This window comes from Scyliorhinus canicula, chromosome 3 (genome assembly GCF_902713615.1).
Source record: "Scyliorhinus canicula chromosome 3, sScyCan1.1, whole genome shotgun sequence".
Lineage (NCBI taxonomy): Eukaryota > Metazoa > Chordata > Chondrichthyes > Carcharhiniformes > Scyliorhinidae > Scyliorhinus > Scyliorhinus canicula.
In genome coordinates this window covers 9,895,634-9,922,170 of record NC_052148.1, presented here as the reverse complement: position 1 = coordinate 9,922,170, position 26,537 = coordinate 9,895,634, and the positions used below count along the sequence as shown (strand labels likewise).

The window sequence follows — 26,537 nt, the reverse complement described above, 5'->3', positions numbered from 1 at the left end:
AGTAAATATGTGTGTGTGAGTAAATGTGTGTATCTGCGTAAATGTGTGTGTGAGTAAATGTGTGTGAGTGAATGTGTGTGTGTGTGAGTAAATGTGTGTGTGTGAGCAAATGTGTGTGTAACTGAGTGCGTCTGAGTAAATGTGTGTATGTGTGAGTAAATGTGTGTGTGAGTAAATGTGTGTGTATGTCTGTGTGAGTAAATGGCCATGTGTGTGAGTAAATGAGTGTGTGAGTAAATGGGCGTGTGCGTGAGTAAATGGTGTGTGCGTGAGTAAATGGGTGTGTGCGTGAGTAAATTGGTGTGTGCGTGAGTAAATTTGTGTGTGTGTGAGTAAATGTGTGTGTGTGAGTAAATGTGTGTGTGTGTTTGAGTGAATGTGTGTGTGTGTGAATATGTGTGAGTAAATGTGTGTATCTGAGTAAATGTGTGTGTGAGTAAATGTGTGTGTGTGAGTAAATGTGTGAGCAAATGTGTGTGTAACTGAGTGTTTGTGAGTAAATGTGTGTGTAACTGAGTGTGTGTGAGTAAATGTGTGTGTGTGAGTAAATGTGTGTGTGTGAGTAAATGTGTGTGCGTGTGTGTGTGTAAATGTGTGTGTGTGTGTGTGAGTAAATGGGTGTGTGTGAGTAAATGGGTGTGTGTGAGTAAATGTGTGTGTGTGTGAATAAATGTATGTGTGAGTAAATGTTTGTTTGTGTGTGTGAGTAAATGTTTGTGTGTGTGAGTAAATGTTTTTTTCTTGGGTTTTTGAACAAGGTATATTTATCACCATGTACACAAAATGGAATACATATATACATATATATAGAAGAGAAGGGAACACGCACAAAAAACAAAACAAACAACAAAAAGTTAGAAGAAAATAACTGGTAGGGTATTACGTGCTAGCTCAACAACAGCAGCTCTGTACAATTGGCAATATTGTTTTTAGCACATAAGTAGGCATCTGTTTGTGGGGGGGGGTACATATACATTTGGGTGCCGGGGAAACAATTACAGAACAATTACAGAGGGCAATACGGGAATGGATCTGGTGCTTGCTTCTCCCGGACAGTTTTCACTGCCGTTGTCATCACGCGATCACCTCTGTTTCAGCTGTTCGTCCCGTCTTTCGCCCGGATTTTCCATGTTCTCTGCTCCTGCAGATGCCGTTTGTTATTGTTTCCCATGCCCTCCTTCCGACTATCATTCCCCTGCCTCCCCCCACCTGACTGTTTCTCCTCTATTGTTGCCTGTCTCCTCCCTCTTCCACCCTTCCCCCCTTCTCCTGTGATAGATAGATAGAGATAGAGAAATACAGCACAGAACAGGCCCTTCGGCCCACGATGTTGCGCCGAACTTTTGTCCTAGGTTAATCATACACCCAACCTGCACATCTTTGGACTGTGGGAGGAAACCGGAGCACCCGGAGGACACCCACGCAGTCACGGGGAGGATGTGCAGACTCCACACAGACAGTGACCCAAGTCGAAATCGAACTTGGGACCCTGGAGCTGTGAAGCAATTGTGCTATCCACAATGCTACCGTGCTGCCCTTAAGAAGTTAACCTACACTCCATTATTCTACCCTAATCCAAGTACCTATCCAATAGCCGCTTGAAGGTCCCTAACTTTTCCGACTCAACTACTACCACAGGCAGTGCATTCCATGCCCCCACGACTCTCTGGGTAAAGAACCTACCTCTGACATCCCCTCTATATCTTCCACCATTTATCTTAAATTTATGTCCCCTTGTAATGGTGTGTTCCACCCGGGGAAAAAGTCTCTGACTGTCTACTCTATCTATTCCCCTGATCATCTTATAAACCTCTATCAAGTTGCCCCTCATCCTTCTCCGTTCTAATGAGAAAAGGCCTAGCACCCTCAACCTTTCCTCGTATGACCTACTCTCCATTCCAGGCAACATCCTGGTAAATCTCCTTTGCACCTTTTCCAAAGCTTCCACATCCTTCCTAAAATGAGGTGACCAGAACTGCACACAGTACTCCAAATGTGGCCTTACCAAGGTTTTGTACAGCTGCATCATCATCTCACGGCTCTTAAATTCAATCCCTCTGCTAATGAACGCTAGCACACCATAGGCCTTCTTCACAGCTCTATCCACTTGAGTGGCAACTTTCAAAGAACTATGAACATAGACCCCAAGATCTCTCTGCTCCTCCACATTGCCAAGAACCCTACCATTAACCCTGTATTCCGCATTCAGATTTGTCCTTCCAAAATGGACAACCTCACACTTGTTAGGGTTAAACTCCATCTGCCACTTCTCAGCCCAGCTCTGCATTCTATCTATGTCTCTTTGAAGCCGACAACAGCCCTCCTCACTATCCACAACTCCACCAATCTTCGTATCATCTGCAAATATACTGACCCACCCTTCAACTCCCTCATCCAAGTCGTTAATGAAAATCACAAACAGCAGAGGACCCAGAACTGATCCCTGCGGTACGCCACTGATAACTGGGCTCCAGGCTGAATATTTGCCATCCACCACCACTCTCTGTCTTCTATCGGTTAGCCAGTTTGTTATCCAACTGGCCAAATTTCCCACTATCCCATGCCTCCTTACTTTCTGCATAAGCCTACCATGGGGAACCTTATCAAATGCCTTACTAAAATCCATGTACACTACATCCACTGCTTTACCTTCATCCACATGCTTGGTCACCTCCTCAAAGAATTCAATAAGACTTGTAAGGCAAGACCTACCCTTCACAAATCCGTGCTGACTATCCCTAATCAAGCAATGCCTTTCCAGATGCTCAGAAATACTATCCCTCAGTACCCTTTCCATTACTTTGCCTACCACCGAAGTAAGACTAACTGGCCTGTAATTCCCAGGGTTATCCCTATTCCCTTTTATGAACAGGGGCATGACATTCGCCACTCTCCAATCCCCTGGTACCACCCCTGTTGACAGCGAGGACAAAAAGATCATTGCCAACGGCTCTGCAATTTCATTTCTTGCTTCCCATAGAATCCTTGGATATATCCCGTCAGGCCCGGGGGATTTGTCTATCCTCAAGTTTTTCAAAACGCGCAACACATCTTCTTTCCTGACAAGTATCTCCTCAAGCTTATCAGTCTGCTTCACGCTGTCCTCTCCAACAATATGGCCCCTCTCGTTTGTCTGAAGAAAAATACTTGTTCAAGACCTCTCCTATCTCTTCAGACTCAATACACAATCTCCCGCTACTGTCCTTAATCAAACCTACCCTCGCTCTAGTCATTCTCATATTTCTCACATATGTGTAAAAGGCCTTGGGGTTTTCCTTGATCCTACCCACCAAAGATTTTTCATGCCCTCTCTTAGCTCTCCTAATCCCTTTCTTCAGTTCCCTCCTGGCTATCTTGTATCCCTCCAGCGCCCTGTCTGAACCTTGTTTCTTCAGCCTTACATAAGTCTCCTTCTTCCTCTTAACAAGACATTCAACCTCTCTTGTCAACCATGGTTCCCTCACTCGACCATCTCTTCCCTGCCTGACAGGGACATACATATCAAAGACACGCAGTACCTGTTCCTTGAACAAGTTCCACATTTCACTTGTGTCCTTCCCTGACAGCCTAGGTTCCCAACTTCTGCACTTCAATTCTTGTCTGACAGCATTGTATTTACCCTTCCCCCAATTATAAACCTTGCCCTGTTGCTCGCACCTATCCCTCTCCATTACTAAAGTGAAAGTCACAGAATTGTGGTCACTACCTCCAAAATGCTCCCCCACTAACAAATCTATCACCTGCCCTGGTTCATTACCAAGTACTAAATCCAATATGGCCTCCCCTCTGGTCGGACAATCTACATACTGTGTTAGAAAAGCTTCCTGGACACACTGCACAAACACTACCCCATCCAAACTATTTGATCTAAAGAGTTTCCACTCAATGTTTGGGAAGTTGAAGTCGCCCATGACTACTACCCTGTGACTTCTGCACCTTTCCAAAATCTGTTTCCCAATCTGTTCCTCCACATCTCTGCTGCTATTGGGGGGCCTATAGAAAACTCCCAACAAGGTGACTGCTCCTTTCCTATTTCTAACTTCAACCCATATTACCTCAGTAGGCAGATCCCCCTCGAACTGCCTTTCTGCAGCTGTTATACTATCTCTAATTAACAATGCCACCCCCCCCACCTCTTTTACCATCCTCCCTAATCTTGTTGAAACATCTATAACCAGGGACCTCCAACAACCATTTCTGCCCCTCTTCTATCCAAGTTTCCGTGATGGCCACCACATCGTAGTCCCAAGTACAGATCCATGCCTTAAGTTCACCCACCTTATTCCTGATGCTTCTTGCATTAAAGTATACACACTTCAACCCATCTCCTTGCCTGCAAGTATTCTCCTTTGTCATTATTACCTTCCCCACTGCATCACTACGTGCTTTGGCGTCCTGACTATCGTCTACCTTAGTTGCTGGACTACAGATCCGGTTCCCATTCCCCTGCCAAATTAGTTTAAACCCTCCCGAAGAGTACTAGAAAACCTCCCCCCCAGGATATTGGTGCCCCTCTGGTTCAGATGCAACCCGTCCTGCTTGTACAGGTCCCACCTTCCCCAGAATGCGCTCCAATTATCCAAATACCTGAAGCCCTCCCTCCTACACCATTCCTGCAGCCACGTGTTCAACTGCACTCTCTCCCTATTCCTAGCCTCGCTATCACGTGGCACCGGCAACAAACCAGAGATGACAACTCTGTCTGTCCTGGCCTTTAACTTCCAGCCTAACTCCCTAAACTTGTTTATTACCTCCACACCCTTTTTCCTACCTACATCGTTGGTACCAATGTGCACCACGACTTCTGGCTGCTCACCCTTCCCCTTCAGGATCCTGAAGACACGATCCGAGACATCCCTGGCCCTGGCACCCGGGAGGCAACATACCTTTTGGGAGTCTCACTCGTGACCACAGAATCTCCTATCTATTCCCCTAACCATTGAATCGCCTATTACTATTGCTTTTCTATGCTCCCCCCTTCCCTTCTGTGGTTCGCCTTTCTTTTCTCTTAGGTTTAGCTGCTAGCCCCCCCCCCCCCCCCCCCACCCCCCGTCTACCCCTCCCTCCCCCTCCTCGGCTACTTTCCCCTGATTCTTGGCTACCTGGCTATTCTTCCTCTTGTTCGTTGGCCACAAACAGGTCCCGGAACAGTTGCATGAATGGCTCCCACGTTCTGTGGAAGCCGTCGTCGGACCCTCGGATGGCGAATTTGATTTTCTCCATTTGGAGAGATTCCGAGAGGTCGGACAGCCAGTCTGCAGCTCTGGGTGGTGCTGCTGACCGCCAGCCAAACAGGATTCTACGGCGGGCGATCAGGGAGGCAAAGGCAAGGGCGTCCGCCCTCCTCCCCAGGAATAGATCTGGCTGGTCTGAAACCCCGAAGACCGCCACTTTCGGGCATGGCTCCACCCTCACCACCACCACTTTCGACATAGCCTCGAAGAAGGCTGTCCAGTACTCCACAAGTCTGGGGCAAGACCAGAACATGTGGGCGTGGTTGGCCGGGCCTCCTTGGCACAGTTCACATCTATCCTCCACCTCCGGGAAGAACCTGCTCATACGGGTTCTTGTTAAGTGGGCTCTATGTACCACTTTTAGCTGCGTCAGGCTGAGCCTTGCGCATGTGGAGGTGGAGTTGACCCTATGCAGTGCTTCGCTCCAGAGTCCCCACCCTATCTCAATCCCCAGGTCCTCCTCCCATTTCTTTCTTGTTGCATCCAGTACGGTGTCGGCCCTTTCTATCAGTCGGTCATACAAGTCGCTACAGTTCCCTTTATCTAGTCTGCTTGCGTCCAGTAGGTCTTCCAGTAGTGTCTGTCTTGGCGGTTGTGGGTACGTCCTTGTCTCCTTTCGCAGAAAGTTTTTGAGTTAAGGTTCAGATACCTTAGCTCGTTCCCCCTGGCTAGCTGAAATTTCTCTGGCAGTGCACCCAGTGTTGCGATCCTGCCGTCCGTGTATAGGTCCCTGACTGTCAGTGTCCCTCCGTCCTGTCTCCACCTTTTGAAGGTGGCGTCAGTCAGTGCTGGTGTGAACCTATGGTTGTTGCAGATGGGAGCCTTGTCCGACATTTTGGTCAGGCCAAATTGCTGCCGCAGTTGGTTCCAGGATTGGAGGGTGGCTGTCACCACTGGGCTGCTGGAGTGTTTTTTGGGTGGGGATGGGAGTGCTGCCGTGGCGAGGGCCCGGAGGGTGGTCGCCATGCAGGAGGCCTCTTCCGCATGCACCCACTCGGCCTCTGACACCCTGATCCATCCCCTTATTCACTCGGCCATCGCCGCCCAATGGTAGAGTTGTAGGTTTAGGAGGGCAAGCCCCCCCCCCCAATTTTGTTTTTTGCCGGACCTTCTTTGGGATCCTTGCATTCTTCTCCCCCGACCCACCCCATACGAACGCCATGATTAGTTTGTCTCGTTCTTTGAAAAAGGCCTTGGGGATGTAGATTGGAATGGATCTAAACAGGAAGAGGAACCTGGGCAGTACGTTCATACGTACGATCGTGTGGACTCTCCCCGCGAGGGAGAGTGGGAGTGTGTTCCATCTTTGAAGGTCCTTTTTTACTTCCTCCATCAGACTGGTGAGGTTCCATTTGTGGATCCCTTTCCAGTCATGGGCTATTTGGATCCCCAGGTAGCGGAATTTGTGTCGGGCTTGTTTAAACGGCAGCCCCGTTAGTGCTGCCCCCCCCCCCCCCCCCCCCCCCCCCCCCCCCCCTCCTTGCGGGTGTACTGGGAAGATCTCACTTTTGCTCATGTAGTGTGAGTAAACGTGTGCATGTGAGTAAATGTGTGTGTGAGAAAAGGTGAATGTGTGTGTGAGAGTGAATGTGTGTGTGTGAACGTGTGTGTGAGTAAATGTGTTTGTGTGAGTAAATGTGATGTTTGTGTGTGAGTAAATGATGTGTGTGATTGTGAGTAAATGGGTGTGTGTGAGTAAATGGGTGTGTGTGAGTAGATGGGTGTGTGTGTGAGTAAATGGGTGTGTGTGTGAGTAAATGGGTGTGTGTGAGTAGATGGGTGTGTGTGTGAGTAAATGGGTGTGTGTGAGTAAATGGGTGTGTGTGAGTAGATGGGTGTGTGTGTGAGTAAATGGGTGTGTGTGTGAGCAAATGTGTGTGTGAGCAAATGTGTGTGTCAGCAAATGTGAATGTGTGTGTGTTTGTGTAAATATGTGTTAGGTATTTAGGAAGGGAATTATTATACTTTCATATTCCATACTGTATGTTAACAGCTTGCCCTACTTGACATTGTGGTTTGATAATGTTGTGGGTTATTGTGGAAACCTGAGCATTGTGTGCTCATATGGAGTTTGAAGATAAAACACACATTTGGCCATTTACCTCGCTTGGAAATGGAGTTAAATATATGTTGTGACGTGTGGGGAAGTGGAACTAAAGACACTCCTCAAATCTGGGGCATAACACATGTGAAAGAGAAAATAATCTTCTGGGTTTGAGTTATTTGTCGTGTATAACAGTGGGTCGAGATCAGGCTCCGATTCAACATTCCAGTAACTGGAAAGCTCACTGCTTTGTGTCCATTTGTTTCAAGGCGATGGGAAGGTGGTGATCCCGGAGTTGCCAATCAGAAAACTCCGACCAGCCTGCTCCTGACTCCTGAAGGAAGTTTCCACAGTCTGGGATTCACTGCCCGAGATCATTACCATGACCTGGATCCAGAGGAAGCCCGGCATTGGCTGTACTTTGAAAAGTTTAAGATGAAGATTCACAGTACCAGCGTGAGTATAAACCGCACAGTGTGGCAGGGGCACAGAGTGTGGCAGGGGCACAGTGTGGCAGGGGCACACAGTGTGGCAGGGGCACACAGTGTGGCAGGGGCACACAGTGTGGCAGGGTCACAGAGTGTGGCAGGGGCACACAGTGTGGCAGGGGCACAGAGTGTGGCAGGGGCACAGAGTGTGGCAGGGGCACAGAGTGTGGCAGGGGCACACAGTGTGGCAGGGGGACAGAGTGTGGCAGGGGCACAGCGTGTGGCAGGGGCACAGAGTGTGGCAGGGGCACAGAGTGTGGCAGGGGCACAGAGTGTGGCAGGGGCACAGAGTGTGGCAGGGGCACAGAGTGTGGCAGGGGCACACAGTGTGGCAGGGTCACAGAGTGTGGCAGGGGCACACAGTGTGGCAGGGTCACAGAGTGTGGCAGGGGCACACAGTGTGGCAGGGGCACACAGTGTGGCAGGGGCACAGAGTGTGGCAGGGGCACACAGTGTGGCAGGGGCACACAGTGTGGCAGGGGCACACAGTGTGGCAGGGTCACAGAGTGTGGCAGGGGTCACAGAGTGTGGCAGGGGCACAGAGTGTGGCAGGGGCACAGAGTGTGGCAGGGGCACAGAGTGTGGCAGGAGCACAGAGTGTGGCAGGGGCACAGAGTGTGGCAGGGGCACAGAGTGTGGCAGGAGCACAGAGTGTGGCAGGGGCACAGAGTGTGGCAGGGGCACAGAGTGTGGCAGGGGCACAGAGTGTGGCAGGAGCACAGAGTGTGGCAGGGGCACAGAGTGTGGCAGGGGCACAGAGTGTGGCAGGGGCACAGAGTGTGGCAGGGGCACAGAGTGTGGCAGGGGCACACAGTGTGGCAGGGACACAGAGTGTGGCAGGGGCACAGAGTGTGGCAGGGGCACAGAGTGTGGCAGGGGCACAGAGTGTGGCAGGGGCACACAGTGTGGCAGGGACACAGGGTGTGGCAGGGGCACAGAGTGTGGCAGGGGCACACAGTGTGGCAGGGGCACAGGGTGTGGCAGGGGCACACAGTGTGGCAGGGGCACACGGTGTGGCAGGGGCACAGAGTGTGGCAGGGGCACAGAGTGTGGCAGGGGCACAGAGTGTGGCAGGGGCACAGAGTGTGGCAGGGGCACAGAGTGTGGCAGGGTCACAGAGTGTGGCAGGGGCACAGAGTGTGGCAGGGGCACACAGTGTGGCAGGGGCACAGAGTGTGGCAGGGGCACAGAGTGTGGCAGGGGCACAGAGTGTGGCAGGGGCACACAGTGTGGTGGGGCACAGAGTGTGGCAGGGGTCACAGAGTGTGGCAGGGGCACAGAGTGTGGCAGGGGTCACAGAGTGTGGCAGGGGTCACAGAGTGTGGCAGGGGCACAGAGTGTGGCAGGGGCACACAGTGTGGCAGGGGCACAGAGTGTGGCAGGGGCACAGAGTGTGGCAGGGGCACAGAGTGTGGCAGGGGCACAGAGTGTGGCAGGGTCACAGAGTGTGGCAGGGGCACAGAGTGTGGCAGGGGCACAGAGTGTGGCAGGGGCACACAGTGTGGCAGGGGCACAGAGTGTGGCAGGGGCACAGAGTGTGGCAGGGGCACACAGTGTGGCAGGGGCACAGAGTGTGGCAGGGGCACAGAGTGTGGCAGGGGCACACAGTGTGGCGGGGCACAGAGTGTGGCAAGGTCACAGAGTGTGGCAGGGGCACAGAGTGTGGCAGGGGCACAGAGTGTGGCAGGGGCACAGAGTGTGGCAGGGGCACAGAGTGTGGCAGGGGCACAGAGTGTGGCAGGGGCACAGAGTGTGGCAGGGGCACACAGTGTGGTGGGGCACAGAGTGTGGCAGGGGCACAGAGTGTGGCAGGGGCACAGTGTGGCAGGGGCACAGAGTGTGGCAGGGGCACACAGTGTGGCAGGGGCACAGAGTGTGGCAGGGGTACAGAGTGTGGCAGGGGCACACAGTGTGGCAGGGGTACACAGTGTGGCAGGGGCACAGAGTGTGGCAGGGGTACAGAGTGTGGCAGGGGCACACAGTGTGGCAGGGGCACACAGTGTGGCAGGGGCACACAGTGTGGCAGGGTCACAGAGTGTGGCAGGGGCACACAGTGTGGCAGGGGCACAGAATGTGGCAGGGGCACAGAGTGTGGCAGGGGCACAGAGTGTGGCAGGGGCACAGGGTGTGGCAGGGGCACCGAGTGTGGCAGGGGCACAGAGTGTGGCAGGGGCACACAGTGTGGCAGGGGCACAGGGTGTGGCAGGGGCACACAGTGTGGCAGGGGCACAGAGTGTGGCAGGGGCACAGAGTGGCAGGGGCACAGAGTGTGGCAGGGGCACAGAGTGTGGCAGGGGCACAGAGTGTGGCAGGGTCACAGAGTGTGGCAGGGGCACAGAGTGTGGCAGGGGCACACAGTGTGGCAGGGGCACAGAGTGTGGCAGGGGTCACAGTGTGGCAGGGGCACAGAGTGTGGCAGGGGCACACAGTGTGGCAGGGGCACAGAGTGTGGCAAGGTCACAGAGTGTGGCAGGGGCACAGAGTGTGGCAAGGTCACAGAGTGTGGCAGGGTCACAGAGTGTGGCAGGGGCACAGAGTGTGGCAGGGGCACAGAGTGTGGCAGGGGCACAGAGTGTGGCAGGGGCACAGAGTGTGGCAGGGGCACAGAGTGTGGCAGAGGCACACAGTGTGGCAGGGGCACAGGGTGTGGCAGGGGCACAGAGTGTGGCAGGGGCACAGAGTGTGGCAGGGGCACAGAGTGTGGCAGGGGTACACAGAGTGTGGCAGGGGCACACAGTGTGGCAGGGGCACACAGTGTGGCAGGGGCACACAGTGTGGCAGGGGCACACAGTGTGGCAGGGGCACACAGTGTGGCAGGGGCACACAGTGTGGCAGGGGCACACAGTGTGGCAGGGGCACAGAGTGTGGCAGGGGCACAGCGTGTGGCAGGGGCACAGAGTGTGGCAGGGGCACAGAGTGTGGCAGGGTCACACAGTGTGGCAGGGGCACAGAGTGTGGCAGGGGCACAGAGTGTGGCAGGGGCACACAGTGTGGCAGGGGCACAGAGTGTGGCAGGGGCACAGAGTGTGGCAGGGGCACACAGTGTGGCAGGGGCACACAGTGTGGCAGGGGCACAGAGTGTGGCAGGGGCACAGAGTGTGGCAGGGGCACAGAGTGTGGCAGGGGCACAGAGTGTGGCAGGGTCACAGAGTGTGGCAGGGGCACAGAGTGTGGCAGGGGCACAGAGTGTGGCAGGGGCACAGAGTGTGGCAGGGGCACAGAGTGTGGCAGGGGCACACAGTGTGGCAGGAGCACAGAGTGTGGCAGGGGCACAGAGTGTGGCAGGGGCACAGAGTGTGGCAGGGGCACAGAGTGTGGCAGGGGCACAGAGTGTGGCAGGGGCACAGAGTGTGGCAGGGGCACAGAGTGTGGCAGGGGCACAGAGTGTGGCAGGGGCACAGAGTGTGGCAGGGGCACAGAGTGTGGCAGGGGCACAGAGTGTGGCAGGGGCACAGAGTGTGGGGGCACAGAGTGTGGCAGGGGCACAGCGTGTGGCAGGGGCACAGCGTGTGGCAGGGGCACAGAGTGTGGCAGGGGCACAGAGTGTGGCAGGGGCACAGCGTGTGGCAGGGGCACAGCGTGTGGCAGGGGCACAGGGTGTGGCAGGGGCACAGAGTGTGGCAGAGGCAGAGCAGAAATAAACTGGTGGCGACCCCACAGATCACCACACCCCCAGCGGCATGTTGATGAGGACAGTGTAGAGGCAGCTTTACTCTGTATCTAACTCCGTGCTGTACCTGTCCTGGGAGTGTTTGATGGGGACAGTGTAGAGGGAGCTTTACTCTGTATCTAACTCTGTGCTGTACCTGTCCTGGGAGTGTTTGATGGGGACAGTGTAGAGGGAGCTTTACTCTGTACCTAACCCCGTGCTGTACCTGTCCCGGGAGTGTTTGATGGGGACAGTGTAGAGGGAGCTTTACTCTGTATCTAACCCCGTGCTGTACCTGTCCTGGGAGTGTTTGATGGGGACAGCGTAGAGGGAGCTTTACTCTGTATCTAACCCTGTGCTGTACCTGTCCTGGGAGTGTTTGATGGGGACAGTGTAGAGGGAGCTTTACTCTGTATCTAACCCCGTGCTGTACCTGTCCTGGGAGTGTTTGATGGGGACAGTATAGAGGGAGCTTTACTCTGTATCTAACCCCGTGCTGTCCCTGTCCTGGGAGTGTTTGATGGGGACAGTGTAGAGGGAGCTTTACTCTGTATCGAACCCCATGCTGTACCTGTCCTGGGAGTGTTTGATGGGGACAGTGTAGAGGGAGAGTTACTCTATCTAAGCCTGTGCTGTACCTGTCCTGGGAGTGTTTGGTGGTATTATAGGCCAGGATTTAGAGAACCCCAAAGTATATCATGGAGTTCACCTGACCCACAACCTTTTAAAGATTTTGGATATGGGGCGCTCAAGCGCCCACTTTACAGGTGTGATGCAATAGAGACCTAAAAGTATTTTTAAACAAAAATAATGCTCATTCTATGAATTCAGTTTACATTTTATAAATACGCAGTAAACAGTTTATCAACTACCAACCCTGACAACCCCCGAAAAGATACAGTACTCTATAGATAACCCTTAATAACGTCCCAAACAACATCCATCAGTTAAACCCTTTTAAAATAAAGACAGCAGGTTTAAATTCTCTACAGAAACAGCTATTACTTTGAAATCATCAAGTGATTTGGAGACATTCTTTATATTGCTGAGAGAGATCATAACATCGTCTTGCTGTGAATGCAGCTCTCCAACACTGAAAATGAAACTAAACACACTGCAGTTCCCAGCTCAAAAACAATAGTAAAAGACAGACAGATAGCCCATCTCCACCCACACACTAACATCACTGCAGCTATTTGATAAACACCCATTTCTTAAACGTACATCCACCTGACAAAGGGGACAGTGTAGAGGGAGCTTTACTCTGTATCTAACTCTGTGCTGTACCTGTCATGGGAGTGTTTGATGGGGGCAGTGTAGAGGGAGCTTTACTCTGTATCTAACCCCGTGCTGTAGCTGTCCTGGGACTGTTTGATGGGGACAGTGTAGAGGGAGCTCTCCTCTGTATCTAACCATGTGCTGTACCTGTCCTGGGAGTATTTGATGGGGACAGTGCAGAGGGAGCTTTACTCTGTATCTAATCCTGTGCAGATGGGGACAGTGTAGAGGGAGCTTTACTCTGTATCTAACCCCGTGCTGTGCCTGTCCTGGGAGAGTTTGATGGGGACAGTGTAGAGGGATCTTTACTCTGTATCTATCCCCGTGCTGTACCTGTCCTGGGAGTGTTTGATGGGGACAGTGTAGAGGGAGCTTTACTCTGTACCTAACCCCGTGCTGTACCTGTCCTGGGAGTGTTTGATGGGGACAGTGTAGAGGGAGCTTTACTCTGTATCTAACCCCGTGCTGTACCTCTCCTGGGAGTGTTTGATGGGGCAGTGTAGAGAGAGCTTTACTGTGTATCTAACCCCGTGCTGTACCTGTCCTGGGAGTGTTTGATGGGGAGAGTGCAGAGGGAGTTTTGCTCTGTATCTAACCCTGTGCTGTACCTGTCCTGGGAGTGTTTGATACAAACATCGACAATGTGAAGTGGAAATTTTGAGTTGGCGCGTAATTGGGAAATAATTTCAACATAGATAAATGTGATGTATTATGTTCTGTTCAGAAAGATGAGGAAGTCATGTATTTATTTGAAATGAAGAATCTAAAAGGAATCAATGGAATGTGGGAGTACAAACACATAAATTGTGTACAAGACACTAAAACAGCAAAGCAAATACTCTGGATTGTTGTTCCACTGGGTTAGAGTTGAAAACTAGAGAAATTATGCTCAACTTGTATTGAATCTCGAGTAAGTTTGCAGTTCTGTCCGCCATATTAGAGAAAAGATATAGCATTATTAAAGATCAGATTTACAAAGGTTATACCTCTCAGGAAAGGATGAAGGGGCTGGAATTCTTCCTTTTGAAAATACCAGGCCAATGGGTGGCAGAATGTAGGTCGAGGTTTTGCTGTGGTGGATACAGAATGTTCCCTCTGGTGGGGGAGGGAGTAATTGGTGGCCATCGATATGACAGTCACCACAAAATCAGAATTCCCGAGAAACCTTTTCACACAAAGAGTGGTGGGAATGTCGAACTGACGACCGCAGGGAGTGGTTGAGGTGAATAGTATAGCGGAGGGGACTATGAGAGAGAAGAGAATAGGGGATTACGGTGATTAGTAAATTCGCGGATGACACTAAGGTTGGCGGAGTGGCAGATAGTGTTGAGGATTTGCAGATGACACAACAGGACATAGATATGTTGGAGACTTGGGCAGAGAAATGGCAAATGAAGTTTTATCTGGAGAAATGTGAGAAAATGCATTTTGGTAGGTCCAACATAGAGGGGAAATATACCGTAAATGGCAAAAGTCTCAGGCATATAGAAAGTCAGAGAGATCTGGGCGTGCAGGTCCACAGATCTTTGAAAGTGGCAACATAAGTGGACAAGGTCATCAAGAAAAGCAGACAAAATGCTTGTCTTCATTGGACGGGGCATCGAGGATAAAAACTGGTAAGTTATGCTGCAGTTGTATAGAACCTTGGTAAGGCCGCACTTGGAATATTGTGCACAATTTTGGTCGCCACACTACCAGAAGGATGTGGAGGCTTTGGAGAGGGTGCAGAGGAGGTTTACCAGGATGTTGCCTGATCTGGAGGGTGTTAGCTATGTGGAGAGGCTGAATAGACTCAGACTGTTTTCATTAGAAAGACGGAGGTTGAGGGGGTGACCTGATAGAGGTTTACAAGATTATGAAGAGCACAGATAGAGTGGATGGGCAGGCACTCTTTCCCAGGGTGGAGGGGTCAGTCACCATAAGAACATAAGAACATAAGAACTAGGAGCAGGAGTAGGCCATCTGGCCCCTCGAGCCTGCTCCGCCATTCAATTAGATCATGGCTGATCTTTTGTGGACTCAGCTCCACTTTCCGGCCCGAACACCATAACCCTTAATCCCTTTATTCTTCAAAAAACTATCTATCTTTACCTTAAAAACATGTAATGAAGGAGCCTTAACTGCTTCACTGGGCAAGGAATTCCATAGATTCACAACCCTTTGGATGAAGAAGTTCCTCCTAAACTCAGTCCTAAATCTACTTCCCCTTATTTTGAGGCTATGTCCCCTAGTTCTGCTGTCACCCGCCAGTGGAAACAACCTGCCCGCATCTATCCTATCTATTCCCTTCATAATTTTAAATGTTTCTATAAGATCCCCCCTCATCCTTCTAAATTCCAACGAGTACAGTCCCAGTCTACTCAACCTCTCCTCATAATCCAATCCCTTCAGCTCTGGGATTAACCTAGTGAATCTCCTCTGCACACCCTCCAGCGCCAGTACGTCCTTTCTCAAGTAAGGAGACCAAAACTGAACACAATACTCCAGGTGTGGCCGCACTAACACCTTATATAATTGTAACATAACCTCCCTAGTCTTAAACTCCATCCCTCTAGCAATGAAGGACAAAATTCCATTTGCCTTCTTAATCACCTGTTGCACTTGTAAACCAACCTTCTGTGACTCATGCACTAGCACACCCAAGTCTCTCTGAACAGCGGCATGCTTTAATATTTTATTGTTTAAATAATAATCCCGTTTGCTGTTATTCCTACCAAAATGGATAACCTCACATTTGTCAACATTGTATTCCATCTGCCAGACCCGAGCCCATTCACTTAACCTATCCAAATCCCTCTGCAGACTTCCAGTATCCTCTGCACTTTTCGCTTTACCACTCATCTTAGTGTCATCTGCAAACTTGGACACATTGCCCTTGGTCCCCAACTCCAAATCATCTATGTAAATTGTGAACAATTGTGGGCCCAACACGGATCCCTGAGGGACACCACTAGCTACTGATTGCCAACCAGAGAAACACCCATTTATCCCAACTCTTTGCTTTCTATTAATTAACCAATCCTCTATCCATGCTACTACTTTACCCTTAATGGCATGCATCTTTATCTTATGCAGCAACCTTTTGTGTGGCACCTTGTCAAAGGCTTTCTGGAAATCCAGATATACCACATCCATCGGCTCCCCGTTATCTACTGCACTGGTAATGTCCTCAAAAAATTCCACTAAATTAGTTAGGCATGACCTGCCTTTTACGAACCCATGCTGCGTCTGCCCAATGGGACAATTTCTATCCAGATGCCTCGCTATTTCTTCCTTGATGATAGATTCCAGCATCTTCCCTATTACCGAAGTTAAGCTCACTGGCCTATAATTTCCTGCTTTCTGCCTACCTCCTTTTTTAAACAGTGGCGTCACGTTTGCTAATTTCCAATCCACCGGGACCACCCCAGAGTCTAGTGAATTTCGGTAAATTATCACTAGTGCATCTGCAATTTCCCTAGCCATCTCTTTTAGCACTCTGGGATGCATTCCATCAGGGCCAGGAGACTTGTCTACCTTTAGCCCCATTAGCTTGCCCATCACTCCCTCCTTAGTGATAACAATCCTCTCAAGGTCCTCACCTGTCATAGCCTAATTTCTATCAGTCGCTGGCATGTTATTTGTGTCTTCCACTGTGAAGACCGACCCAAAAAACCTGTTCAGTTCCTCAGCCATTTCCTCATTTCCCATTATTAAAACTCCCTTCTCATCCTCTAAAGGACCAATATTTACCTTAGCCACTCTTTTTTGTCTTATATATTTGTAAAAACTTTTACTGTCTGTTTTTATATTCTGAGCAAGTTTACTCTCATACTCTATCTTACTCTTCTTTATAGCTTTTTTAGTAGTTTTCTGTTGCCCCCTAAAGATTTCCCAGTCCTCTAATCTCCCAGCAATCTTTGCCACTTTATATGCTTTTTCCTTCAATTTGATACTCTCCCTTATTTCCTTAGATATCCACGGTCGATTTTCCCTCTTTCTTCCGTCCTTCCTTTTTGTTGGTATAAACCTTTGCTGAGCACTGTGAAAAATCGCTTGGAAGGTTCTCCACTGTTCCTCAACTGTTCCACCATAAAGTCTTAGCTCCCCAGGGGGCATAAGTTTAAGGTCCGTGGGGCAAAGGTTAGAGGAGATGTGCGAGGCAGGTTTTTTACACAGAGGGAGGTGAGTGACTGGAACGCGCTGCCAGGGGAGGTTGTGGAATCAGATACATTAACGGCGTTGAAAAGGCATCTTGACAAATACATGGATAGGATGGGTATAGAGGGATACGGCACAAGGAAGTGCTAAAGGTTTTGGCAAAGGTTGGTATCATGACCGGTACAGGGTTGGAGGGCCGAAGGGCCTGTTCCTGTGCTGTGGTGGGAATGTAGAGCTCACGATCACAAGGAGTGGTTGTGGTGAATAGTGTAGTAGAGGGAAGCACATTAAGCACATGAGACAGAAGAAAACAGGGATTACGGTGGTAGATTTAGATTTGACAGGTGGGTAGGAGTTGGAGGGTGGCACGGTGGCACAGTGGTGCCTCACACTGCCCGGGACCTGGGTTCAATTCTGGCCTTGGACCACTGTCTGTGCGGAGTCTCCACATTCTCCCCGTGTCTGCGTGGGTTTCCTCCGGGTGCTCCGGGTTCCTCCCACAGTCCAAAGATGTGCAGGTTAGGTGGATTGATCGTGATAAATTGCCCTTAGTGTCCAGGGATGTGAACGTTAGGTGGGATCACAGGGATATGTTGGGGGAGTAGGGCCTCGATAGGGTGGTCTTTCAGAGGGTCGGTGCCAACACAATGGGCCGAATGGCCTCCTTCTGCATTGTAGGAATTCTGGTTCTGCGGTTGAGTGGAGTGTAAACTCCAGCATGAACGGAACAGTCTGTTTCTCTGCCCTCTGTGGTAATGCTCTCTGGTAAGCAGAAATGCCCCTGAGGTCAGAGTGTGCTGGAGTTCCGTCCAACCCTGGGTCTGCCTGGAGGGCCGGCACACATGGAGGCATTCCCTTACCTCCCTCGCTGGTTCCGCAACTCTCCACAAATGCTGACATTTTACATCCATTGTCTTATTTCTCCAGGACCTCTCCATGGAAACGGAGCTGAAGGCTGTAAACGGGAAGAGTGTGAAAGCCCTGGATGTCTTCTCCCACGCACTGAGATACTTCCGGAAGCATGCACTAAAGGTCAGTTTGGAGACTTCAATCTTCTGATCTCTGGCCTCCACACCCCGGCCTAGTTGTCAGTGCCAGCTCAGGATGGGAATATTTTCCCACTGTTGGATATCTGGGTTATCAGGCACCATCAAACCAGCTCTGAGTGCTGAGGCAGGGAGGGGGGTGTGGGGGTGGGAGGGGGGGGGGGGGGTTGATATGGTCAGGGAGGCTGTACCAGATCAGGAATTGACATAAAACCGTAAGACCATAAGACATAGGATCAGAATCAGGCCACTCAGCCCATCGAGTCTGCTCCGCCATTCAATCATGGCTGATATTTTTCTCATCCCCATTCTCCTGCCTTCTCCCCATAACCCCTGATCCCCTTATCAATCAAGAACCTATCTATCTCTGTCTTAAAGACACTCAGTGTTTTGGCCTCCACAGCCTTCTGCGGCAAAGATTTCCACAGATTCACTACCCTTGGCTGAAAAAATTCCTCCTCATCTCTGTTTTAAAGGATTGTCCCTTTAGTCTGAGATGGTGTCCTCTGGTTCTAGTTTTTCCTACAAGTGGAAACGTCCTCTCCACATCCACTCTATCCAGGCCTCACAGTATCCTGTAAGTTTCAATAAGATCCCCCCCTTATCCTTCTAAACTCCAACGAATACAGACCCCATACAACAAGCTTTTCATTCCAGGGATCATTCTTGTGAACCTCCTCTAGACCCATTCCAAGGCCCCAGCACGTCCTTCCATAGATACGGGGCCCAAAACTGCTCACACTAATCCAAATGGAGTTGGACCAGAGCCTTATCCAGCCTCAGAAGTACATCCCTGGTCTTGTATTCTAGCCCTCTCGACATTAAAGTAAAAACCTCACCACTATTCTTAGAATTCCACCTATAATCAATAGAGCGCTGTAATTCTAAATGGTGATCCAGGGATTCCCTTGCTTTCCCGGACTCCTAGGCAGACTTAGGTGGATGGCAATCAGGTTAAACTATTATTTCAAGTTATCCCCCAGGTATAATCCATATCTTCCTCGGAGATTCCGCCTACTTACCACTCAGTAGCTTACACACGGGTCCGGCTTGCTAAGTAGAGTAAAGTAAACTTTTTAATAATAATAATCAGGTTATCAATTTCACTTTATTTTCAAGTTAAAAAGATAAAAACTACTTTTACAGAAAGGTAAAAAGATCTTTTCTTGTTGGGGCCAGTTGTGAGTCTTTGAGCTATTGGGTTCTGCTTGACAGGTCATAAATTTGGTTGCTGCTTCTTCAGAGAAATGTTCTGATATCAAGCCTTAGTGTTATCATAACTTGTGCTCAGTGAAGCAGCTCGCTTTTCTGCATTCAACTGGCACCTGTCTGTCACACATGTATTCTAACCTTATCTAAATTGGGACGCAAATCCTGACCCTTCCAAGTTGATTATCTGCTAAAAAGTTTAACTTCTAAAAATGTGTGTAAACAAAAAATGTAAATTAAATTATATATGTATATAATTGTAACTAAAACTCCCTTACTATCTTGTAACTACCACTTTATGTGTTACCAAAACCTAATTCACTAAAGCTTCTTTATCTGGAAAGGAGTTGTCTTGGCCTTGTGGTATTTCAAACTGCTTGTCCTGCTGTTAACCCTTCGTGGGACTTTTCTCTTTCATTTAAAATCCCAGGCATTCTCAGTGTTACTTTCATGTTTCAAATGACATATTCTTCCAATTTTCATTACAACAGGAATGCTAACATTGCATTTGCCTTCCTAACTGCCGACTGAACCTGCAGATTAACCGTAAGGGAATCGTGAACAAGGACTCCTAAGTCCCTTTGTGCTTCTGATTTCCTCAGCATTTCCCCATTTAGAAAATAGTCTATGCCTAAATTCCTCCTTCCAAAGTGCCTAACCTCACACTTTTCCACATTGTATTTCATCTGCCACTTCACTGCCCACTCCCTTAGCCTGTCCAAATCCTTCTGCAGCCACCTTGCTTCCTCAATACTACCTGCCCCTCTACATATATTTGTATCATCTGCAAACTTAGCAACAGTGCCTCCAGATCATTAATGTATATTGTGAAAAGTTGTGATCCCAGCACAGACCCCTGAGGTACACCACTAGTCACCGGCTGCCATCCTGAAAACGACCCCTTTATCCCCACTCTCTGCCTTCTGCCAGTCAGCCAATCCTCTATCCATGCCAGGATCTTACCCTGAACACCATGGGCTCTTAGCTTATTGAACAGTCTCCTATACGGCACCTTGTCAAAGGCCTTCTGGAAATCTAAATAAATCACGTCCACTGGTTCTCCTTTGTCTAACTTCCTTGTTACCTCCTCAAAGAACTCTAACAGATTTGTCAGACACAACCTCCCTTTGACAAAGCCGTGCTGACACAGTCCTATTTTACCATGCACTTCCAAGTGCTTCACGATCTCATCGTTAATAACAGACTGTAAAATCTTACCAATGACCGAAGTCAGGCTAACCGGCCTATAATTTCTCGTTTTCTGCCTCCCTCCCATTTTAAACAGCGATGTTACATTAGCCACTTTCCAGTCCTCTGGGACCCTTCCTGCCTCCAGTGATTCCTGAAAGATCATCACCAATGCCTCCACAATCTCCTCAGCTATCTCTTTTAGGACCCTGGGATGTAGTCCATCCGGTCCAGGTGACTTATCCACCTTCAGACCTTTCAGTTTCCCCAGAACCTTCTCCTTAGTAATGGTCACTGCACTCACCCCTGCTCCCTGATTCTCCTGGAGCTCTGGCATCCCACTGGTGTCTTCCACCGTGAAGACTGATGCAAAGTAACTATTCAGTTCGTCTGCCATTTCTTTCTTTCCTATTATTACTTCTCCAGCCACATTTTCCAGTGATCCAATGTCTATTTTTGCCTCTCTCTTACCTTTTATATATTGAAAGAAACTCTTCCTATCTTCCTTTATATTACTAGCTAGCTTGCACTCATACTTCATCTTCTCCCCCCTTATTGCTTTTTTAGTTATCCTCTGCTCGCTTTTAAATGATTCCCAATCCTCTGGCTTCCCACTAATCCTCGCCACTTTGTATGCTTTTTCCTTAGCCTTTATCCTGTCCTTGACATCCCTCATCAGCCATGGATGCCTTGTCCTCCCCTCAGTATGTTTCCTCCTCCTTGGGATGAATTTCTGTTGTGCCTCCCGAATAACCCCCAAAAACTCCTGTCATTGCTGTTCCACTGTCTTCCCTGCTCGGCTCCTTTTCCAATCAACTCTGGCCAGCTCCTCCCTCGTGTCTTTGTAGATACCCTTATTTAATTGTAATACCGTTACCTCTGACTCCAGCTTCTCCCTCTCAAACTGCAGGGTAAATTCTATCATATTGTGGTCACTGGTCCCTCAGGGTTCCTTCACCTTAAGTTCCCTAATGTAGTCTGCCTCATTACACATCACCAAATCCAGAATTGCCTGTTCCCTAGTAGGCTCTGTCACAAGCTGCTCCAAAAAACCATCTATTAGACATTCCACAAATTCCCTTTCTTGGGATCCATTCCCCACATGATTTTCCCAGTTCACATATGCGGACGTGTGGGTTTGATCCAGGCCAATACAAGTTGGTTCTTTATGCTGTGTGGAGCTTCTTTTCTCTTCCTATTCTAGAGCAGTTTTATGTTTGTACGTTGGCAGGAGCTGAATGATCAATTCTTGATCGCACTGGACACTAACGATGTGCGTTGGGTAATCACCGTACCAGCAATATGGAAACAACCAGCAAAACAATTCATGAGGGAGGCTGCGTATCAGGTAAGGAGTGACAGCAAGTCAGTAGTCAGGGGCAGCAGGGTAGCATGGTGGTTAGCATAAATGCTTCACAGCTCCAGGGTCCCAGGTTCGATTCCCGGCTGGGTCACTGTCTGTGTGGAGTCTGCACGTCCTCCCCCTGTGTGCGTGGGTTTCCTCCGGGTGCTCCGGTTTCCTCCCACAGTCCAAAGATGTGCGGGTTAGGTGGATTGGCCATGCTAAATTGCCCGTAGTGTCCTAATAAAAGTAAGGTTAAGGGGGGGTTGTTGGGTTACGGGTATAGGGTGGATACGTGGGTTTGAGTAGGGTGATCATGGCTCGGCACAACATTGAGGGCCGAAGGGCCTGTTCTGTGCTGTACTGTTCTATGTTCTATGTTCTATTGTTTAATTCACGGAGAGAGATCAGAGAGGCTGCGTTCAGAGAGAGGGAGCATTATCAGACAGTGATAACAGAGAAGGTTATCAGAGAGAGAGAGTTACTAAAGAGTGATAATAGAGAGGGATCGAGAGAGAGTAAGAGAGGGAGAGAGTTATCAAAGAGTGCTGGTAGCACAGTGGTTAGCACTGTTGTTTCACAGCTCCAGGGTCCCAGGTTCGATTCCCGCTATGGTCACTGTCTGTGCGGAGTCTGCACGTTCTCCCCGTGTCTGCGTGGGTTTCCTCCCGGTGCTCCGGTTTCCTCCCACAAGTCCCGAAAGACGTGCTTGTTAGATGAATTGGACATTCTGAATTCTCCCTCGGTGTGCCTGAAGAGGCGCCGGAATGTGGCGACAAGGGGCTTTTCACAGTAACTTCATTCCAGTGTTAATGTAAGCCAACTTGTGACAATAAAGATTGTTATTATATTAGAGAGAGAGTTATCATAGAGTGAAATTGGAGAGGGATCATTGAGAGAGACAATGACTAAAGAGTGATATTAGAGGGAGACCTTTGAGAAAGTGATCTGAGAGAGAGTTACAAAGAGTGATATTAGAGAAAGGCCATTGAGAGAGGTCAGAGACGCCGAGGTCCCAGGTTCGATCCCGGCTCTGGGTCACTGTCCGTGAGGAGTTTGCACATTCTCCCTGTGTTTGTGTGGGTTTCGCCCCCACAACCCAAAGATGTGCAGGGTAAGTGGATTGGCCACGTAAATTGCCCATTAATTGGAAAAAATGAATTGGGTACTCTAAATTTATAAAAATAAAAAAGAGAGAGGTCAGAGAGAGAGAGAGGTTATTAAAGGATCAGAGACAAGGGGCGGGATTCTCCGCCGCGGGATTCTCCATTTTGCCGGCAGCCCTGGGGGTTTCCCGACAGCGTGGGGGCTGCCCCACAATGGGAAACCCCACTGACCGGCCGGTATAACGGAGAATCCCACCGGCAGGTCGGGGCAGGAATGCGGCACTGCGGAGAATCCAGAGAGTGTAAAAATTATAATAGAGAGAGTAAAATCATGGAGCTAGAGAGAGACAGAGAGGTTTTTTTTCATTCTTTCATGGGCCATGGGTGTTGCTGGATATGCCAGCATTTATTCCCCAACTCTAATCTGTTCCTATGTTAAAGTGATATACTTTAACATTGAGGTGGTGCTGTAGTGTCCATTTGGTTAGAGGTTAGATTTGATCATATGGAGCTGGGAATTTATCATGGAAAACCAGTTGACAGGGTATATTCTAGATATTTACTGGATAATGTATCTGTCCTACTCAGTAACTGAATTGGCAATGTGCTCAGATTCATGCTCTTTTTTCTCTGTGTCTCTGTTTCTCTGCGTTCCTCTCTCTCTGTCTCCCTCCTTCTTTCTCCCACTGTCTATCTCCCGGTCTCTGTTTCTACCATCTCTCCCTCTCCATCTGTGTCTCTCTCTCCCTCCTACCTGTCTCTCTCTCTTCTGTCTCTCGCTCTCTTCCACTGTCCCTGTCTCTCTCTCTTGCTCTGGCCCTTCCTATGTCCTTGTTTTTCTCTTTCTGCCTCTCTGCTCTGTCCATCGCTCTCTCTCTCTCTCTCTCCCTGAACCTCTCTTGCTGCCACTCTCTATCTCTCTGTGCCCTCTCTGACTTTCTCTACCCTGTCTCCCTCTCTGTCGCTATTTATCTGTTTCTCTCTCTCTCTCTCTGTGTGCCTTGCTCTCACTTTCTCCCTCTCCTACTATCTCTGCCTGTTCATCTGTTCCTTTCTCTATCGCCCTCTCCTTTCTCTCCCTGTCTTTCCTTCTCTCCCACTGTCTCTGTCCCTCTCTCTCCCCCTATCTTCCTCTCTCTCCCTCACACTCTATCTATCTGTGCCCAGGCTGAGTTGGCTTCTCGTGAATACCCAGAGCAACTGCTTATTGCTCTGGAACCGGAGGCTGCATCAATTTACTGCAGGAAGCTCCGACTCCACCAACTGATTGAGCTCAGCAGCACCGAGGTGACCAATGGATATGGGCCAGAAAATCCCATCGTTTCCAGCTTCCGGCAAGGTCAGAAACTGTTTGGTGAACTGTTACGATCCCAGACCCGACCTCAACTTTTGTCAGGATCCCAGACGGGAACCCCAAACAAATCGTCAATTTGTAAAACGGTGAAGAAAATACACTTATCCCCCAGGAGTGATGACTCTGACCAATACGTATCCTTTATGTTAAACTAAACATTAATTACATTACATTAATTAATTAATTAATTAATTAATTAAACTAAACACAGAATTAACCAACAAAAAAATATCTTTACAATTCCCAGTTAAACAGCTCTTGGATAAAAGGAAAAACGGGAAGCGCAGCGGCCACTCATTCCAATTAAAGAACCCAATACAGTCCAAATGCCACTTGTGAATAAAGCTCACAAAACAGGTTTACTTTCTTATCTGTGCAGATGCTTTCAGGCAGGGATAAAAGCAAACAACTGCAGATTCCGGAATCTGAACAGCCAACAGAAAATGCTGGACAATGTCAGCAGGTCTGACAGCTTCTGTGGAGAAATAATGGAGCTGACATTTGGAGTCTGGACGTCTCTTTGTCAAAGCTTTCAGAGAAAGATTCTTTCAAGGACAGATCCAGTACACACCCGTCTTGTCAGACGCCAATCCTATGGAAAACTGCTGCCCAACTAAAAAAATTTGAGCAGCCTGCAAAACTAAATACAGACCTGGCTCCTCCTATTCATTGCATCATCTGTATCCCACTAGGTTCCATGACCAGCTTAGCTAGGACTAAATACAATATTGGTAAATAGTCCACACCACGACAAGTGCTTCAGTTACTCCTAGGATGTGAGGCCATTCATCTCTTTGTGCCTCTTACACAGGAAGACAGGAAAAGACGGAGAAAAAGAGAGAAAGACAGAGAGATAAAGTGGGAGAGAGAGAGAAACAGAGAGAGAGAGAGAGCAAGGTGCAGTGAGAGTGACTGCCCTTTGACATTAAGGCAGCATTTGACCGAGTGTGGTATCAAGGAGCCCGAGCAACACTGGAGTCAATGGGAATCAGGGGGAAACTCTCCGCTGGTTGGAGTCATACCCGGCACAAAGGAAGATGGTTGTGGTGGTTGGAGGTCAATCATCTCAGCTCCAGGACATCACTGCAGGAGTAGTGTCTCAGGATCGTGTCCTAGGCCCAGCCACCTTCAGCTGCTTCATCAATGACCTCCCTTCCATCATAAGGTCAGAAGTTGGGATGTTTGCGGATGACTGCACAATGTTCAGCACCATTCACAACTCCTCAGATAATGAAGCAGGCCATGTCCAAATGCAGCAAGGCCTGGACAATATCCAGGCTTGGGGCTGACGAGTGGCAAGTTACATTCACACCACACAAGTGCCAGGCAATGGCCATCTCCTACAAGAGAGGATCTAACCATCGCCCCTTGACATTCAATGGCATTACCATCACTGAATCACCCACTATTAACATCCTGGGGGTTACCATTGATCAGAAACTGAACTGGGCTCGCCATATTAATACTGTGGCTACCAGGGCAGGTCAAAGACTAGGAATCCTACGGCGAGTAACGCACCTCCTGACCTCCCAAAGCCTGTCCACCATCTACAAGGCACAAGCCAGGTGTGTAATGGAATATTCTCCACTTGCCTGGGTGAGTGCAGCTCCAACAACACTCAGGAAGCTCCACACCACCCAGGACAGCATCAGGGTGCTCAATTACATCATGATTGACCTACAGAACACAACTGTCTTTGTTCTGTATTTTACAGTCAAAGAGCAAGAGAATCAAAGCCATCTTTAAGTGAAGGATCTAAATTATGGATTCAAGAAAATAATCGAAAGTTAAGGCAGATCAAACAATGCAGAGCTCCCTCAGTACTGACGCTATGACAGTGCGGCACTCCCTCAGTACTGACCCTCTGACAGTGCAGCATTCCCTCAGTACTGACGCTCTGACAGTGCAGCACTCCCTCAGTACTGTCCCTCTGACAGTGCAGCACTCCCTCAGTACTGACCCTCTGACAGTGCAGCACTCCCTCAGTACTGACCCTCTGACAGTGCAGCACTCCCTCAGTACCGACCCTCTGACAGTGCAGCACTCCCTCAGTACTGACCCTCTGACAGTGCAGCACTCCCTCAGTACTGACCCTCTGACAGTGCAGCACTCCCTCAGGACTACAGAGCTATCTCAGCACACCTTTATTTTGTGTTGTTCCCTGGAATCCGGTGTTTCATTGACCCCACCAATTAAGGTTCTGCCTGTTTGGGACAATTTTCACCAACTGTCAATAAGATAAGGGCAATCAGGGGCTGGAGCAATAACAGCTGGTTATCCTGCAAAATCCACCATCTGCTTAAAAATGAATTGAACAAAAATTCAGTTTGGGGCCAGTGAGAGTCAGGCAGAGGTTAACGGGTGGCCCTGAGAGACGTGGACCAAAATTAGAAGTGTCAACTGATTGGCTATTTCCCTCAGGATATGTTGTCAGGAAAACTAAAATAACGGACTTCCTG

General features: G+C 49.3%; 1 protein-coding gene across 1 annotated transcript in view; it reads left to right on the top strand.

Annotated features, from left to right (window-relative positions):
- The window catches only part of LOC119963606 (heat shock 70 kDa protein 12B-like), a 51,241-nt gene that overhangs the window by 11,173 nt on the left and 13,531 nt on the right, over positions 1 to 26,537 (top strand). Inside the window, exons 4-7 of the mRNA XM_038792939.1 lie at positions 7,548 to 7,734; positions 17,761 to 17,865; positions 21,508 to 21,624; positions 23,892 to 24,063. Coding sequence (XP_038648867.1) covers positions 7,548 to 7,734; positions 17,761 to 17,865; positions 21,508 to 21,624; positions 23,892 to 24,063 — 581 coding nt within the window. The remainder of the gene's footprint in view (positions 1 to 7,547; positions 7,735 to 17,760; positions 17,866 to 21,507; positions 21,625 to 23,891; positions 24,064 to 26,537) is intronic.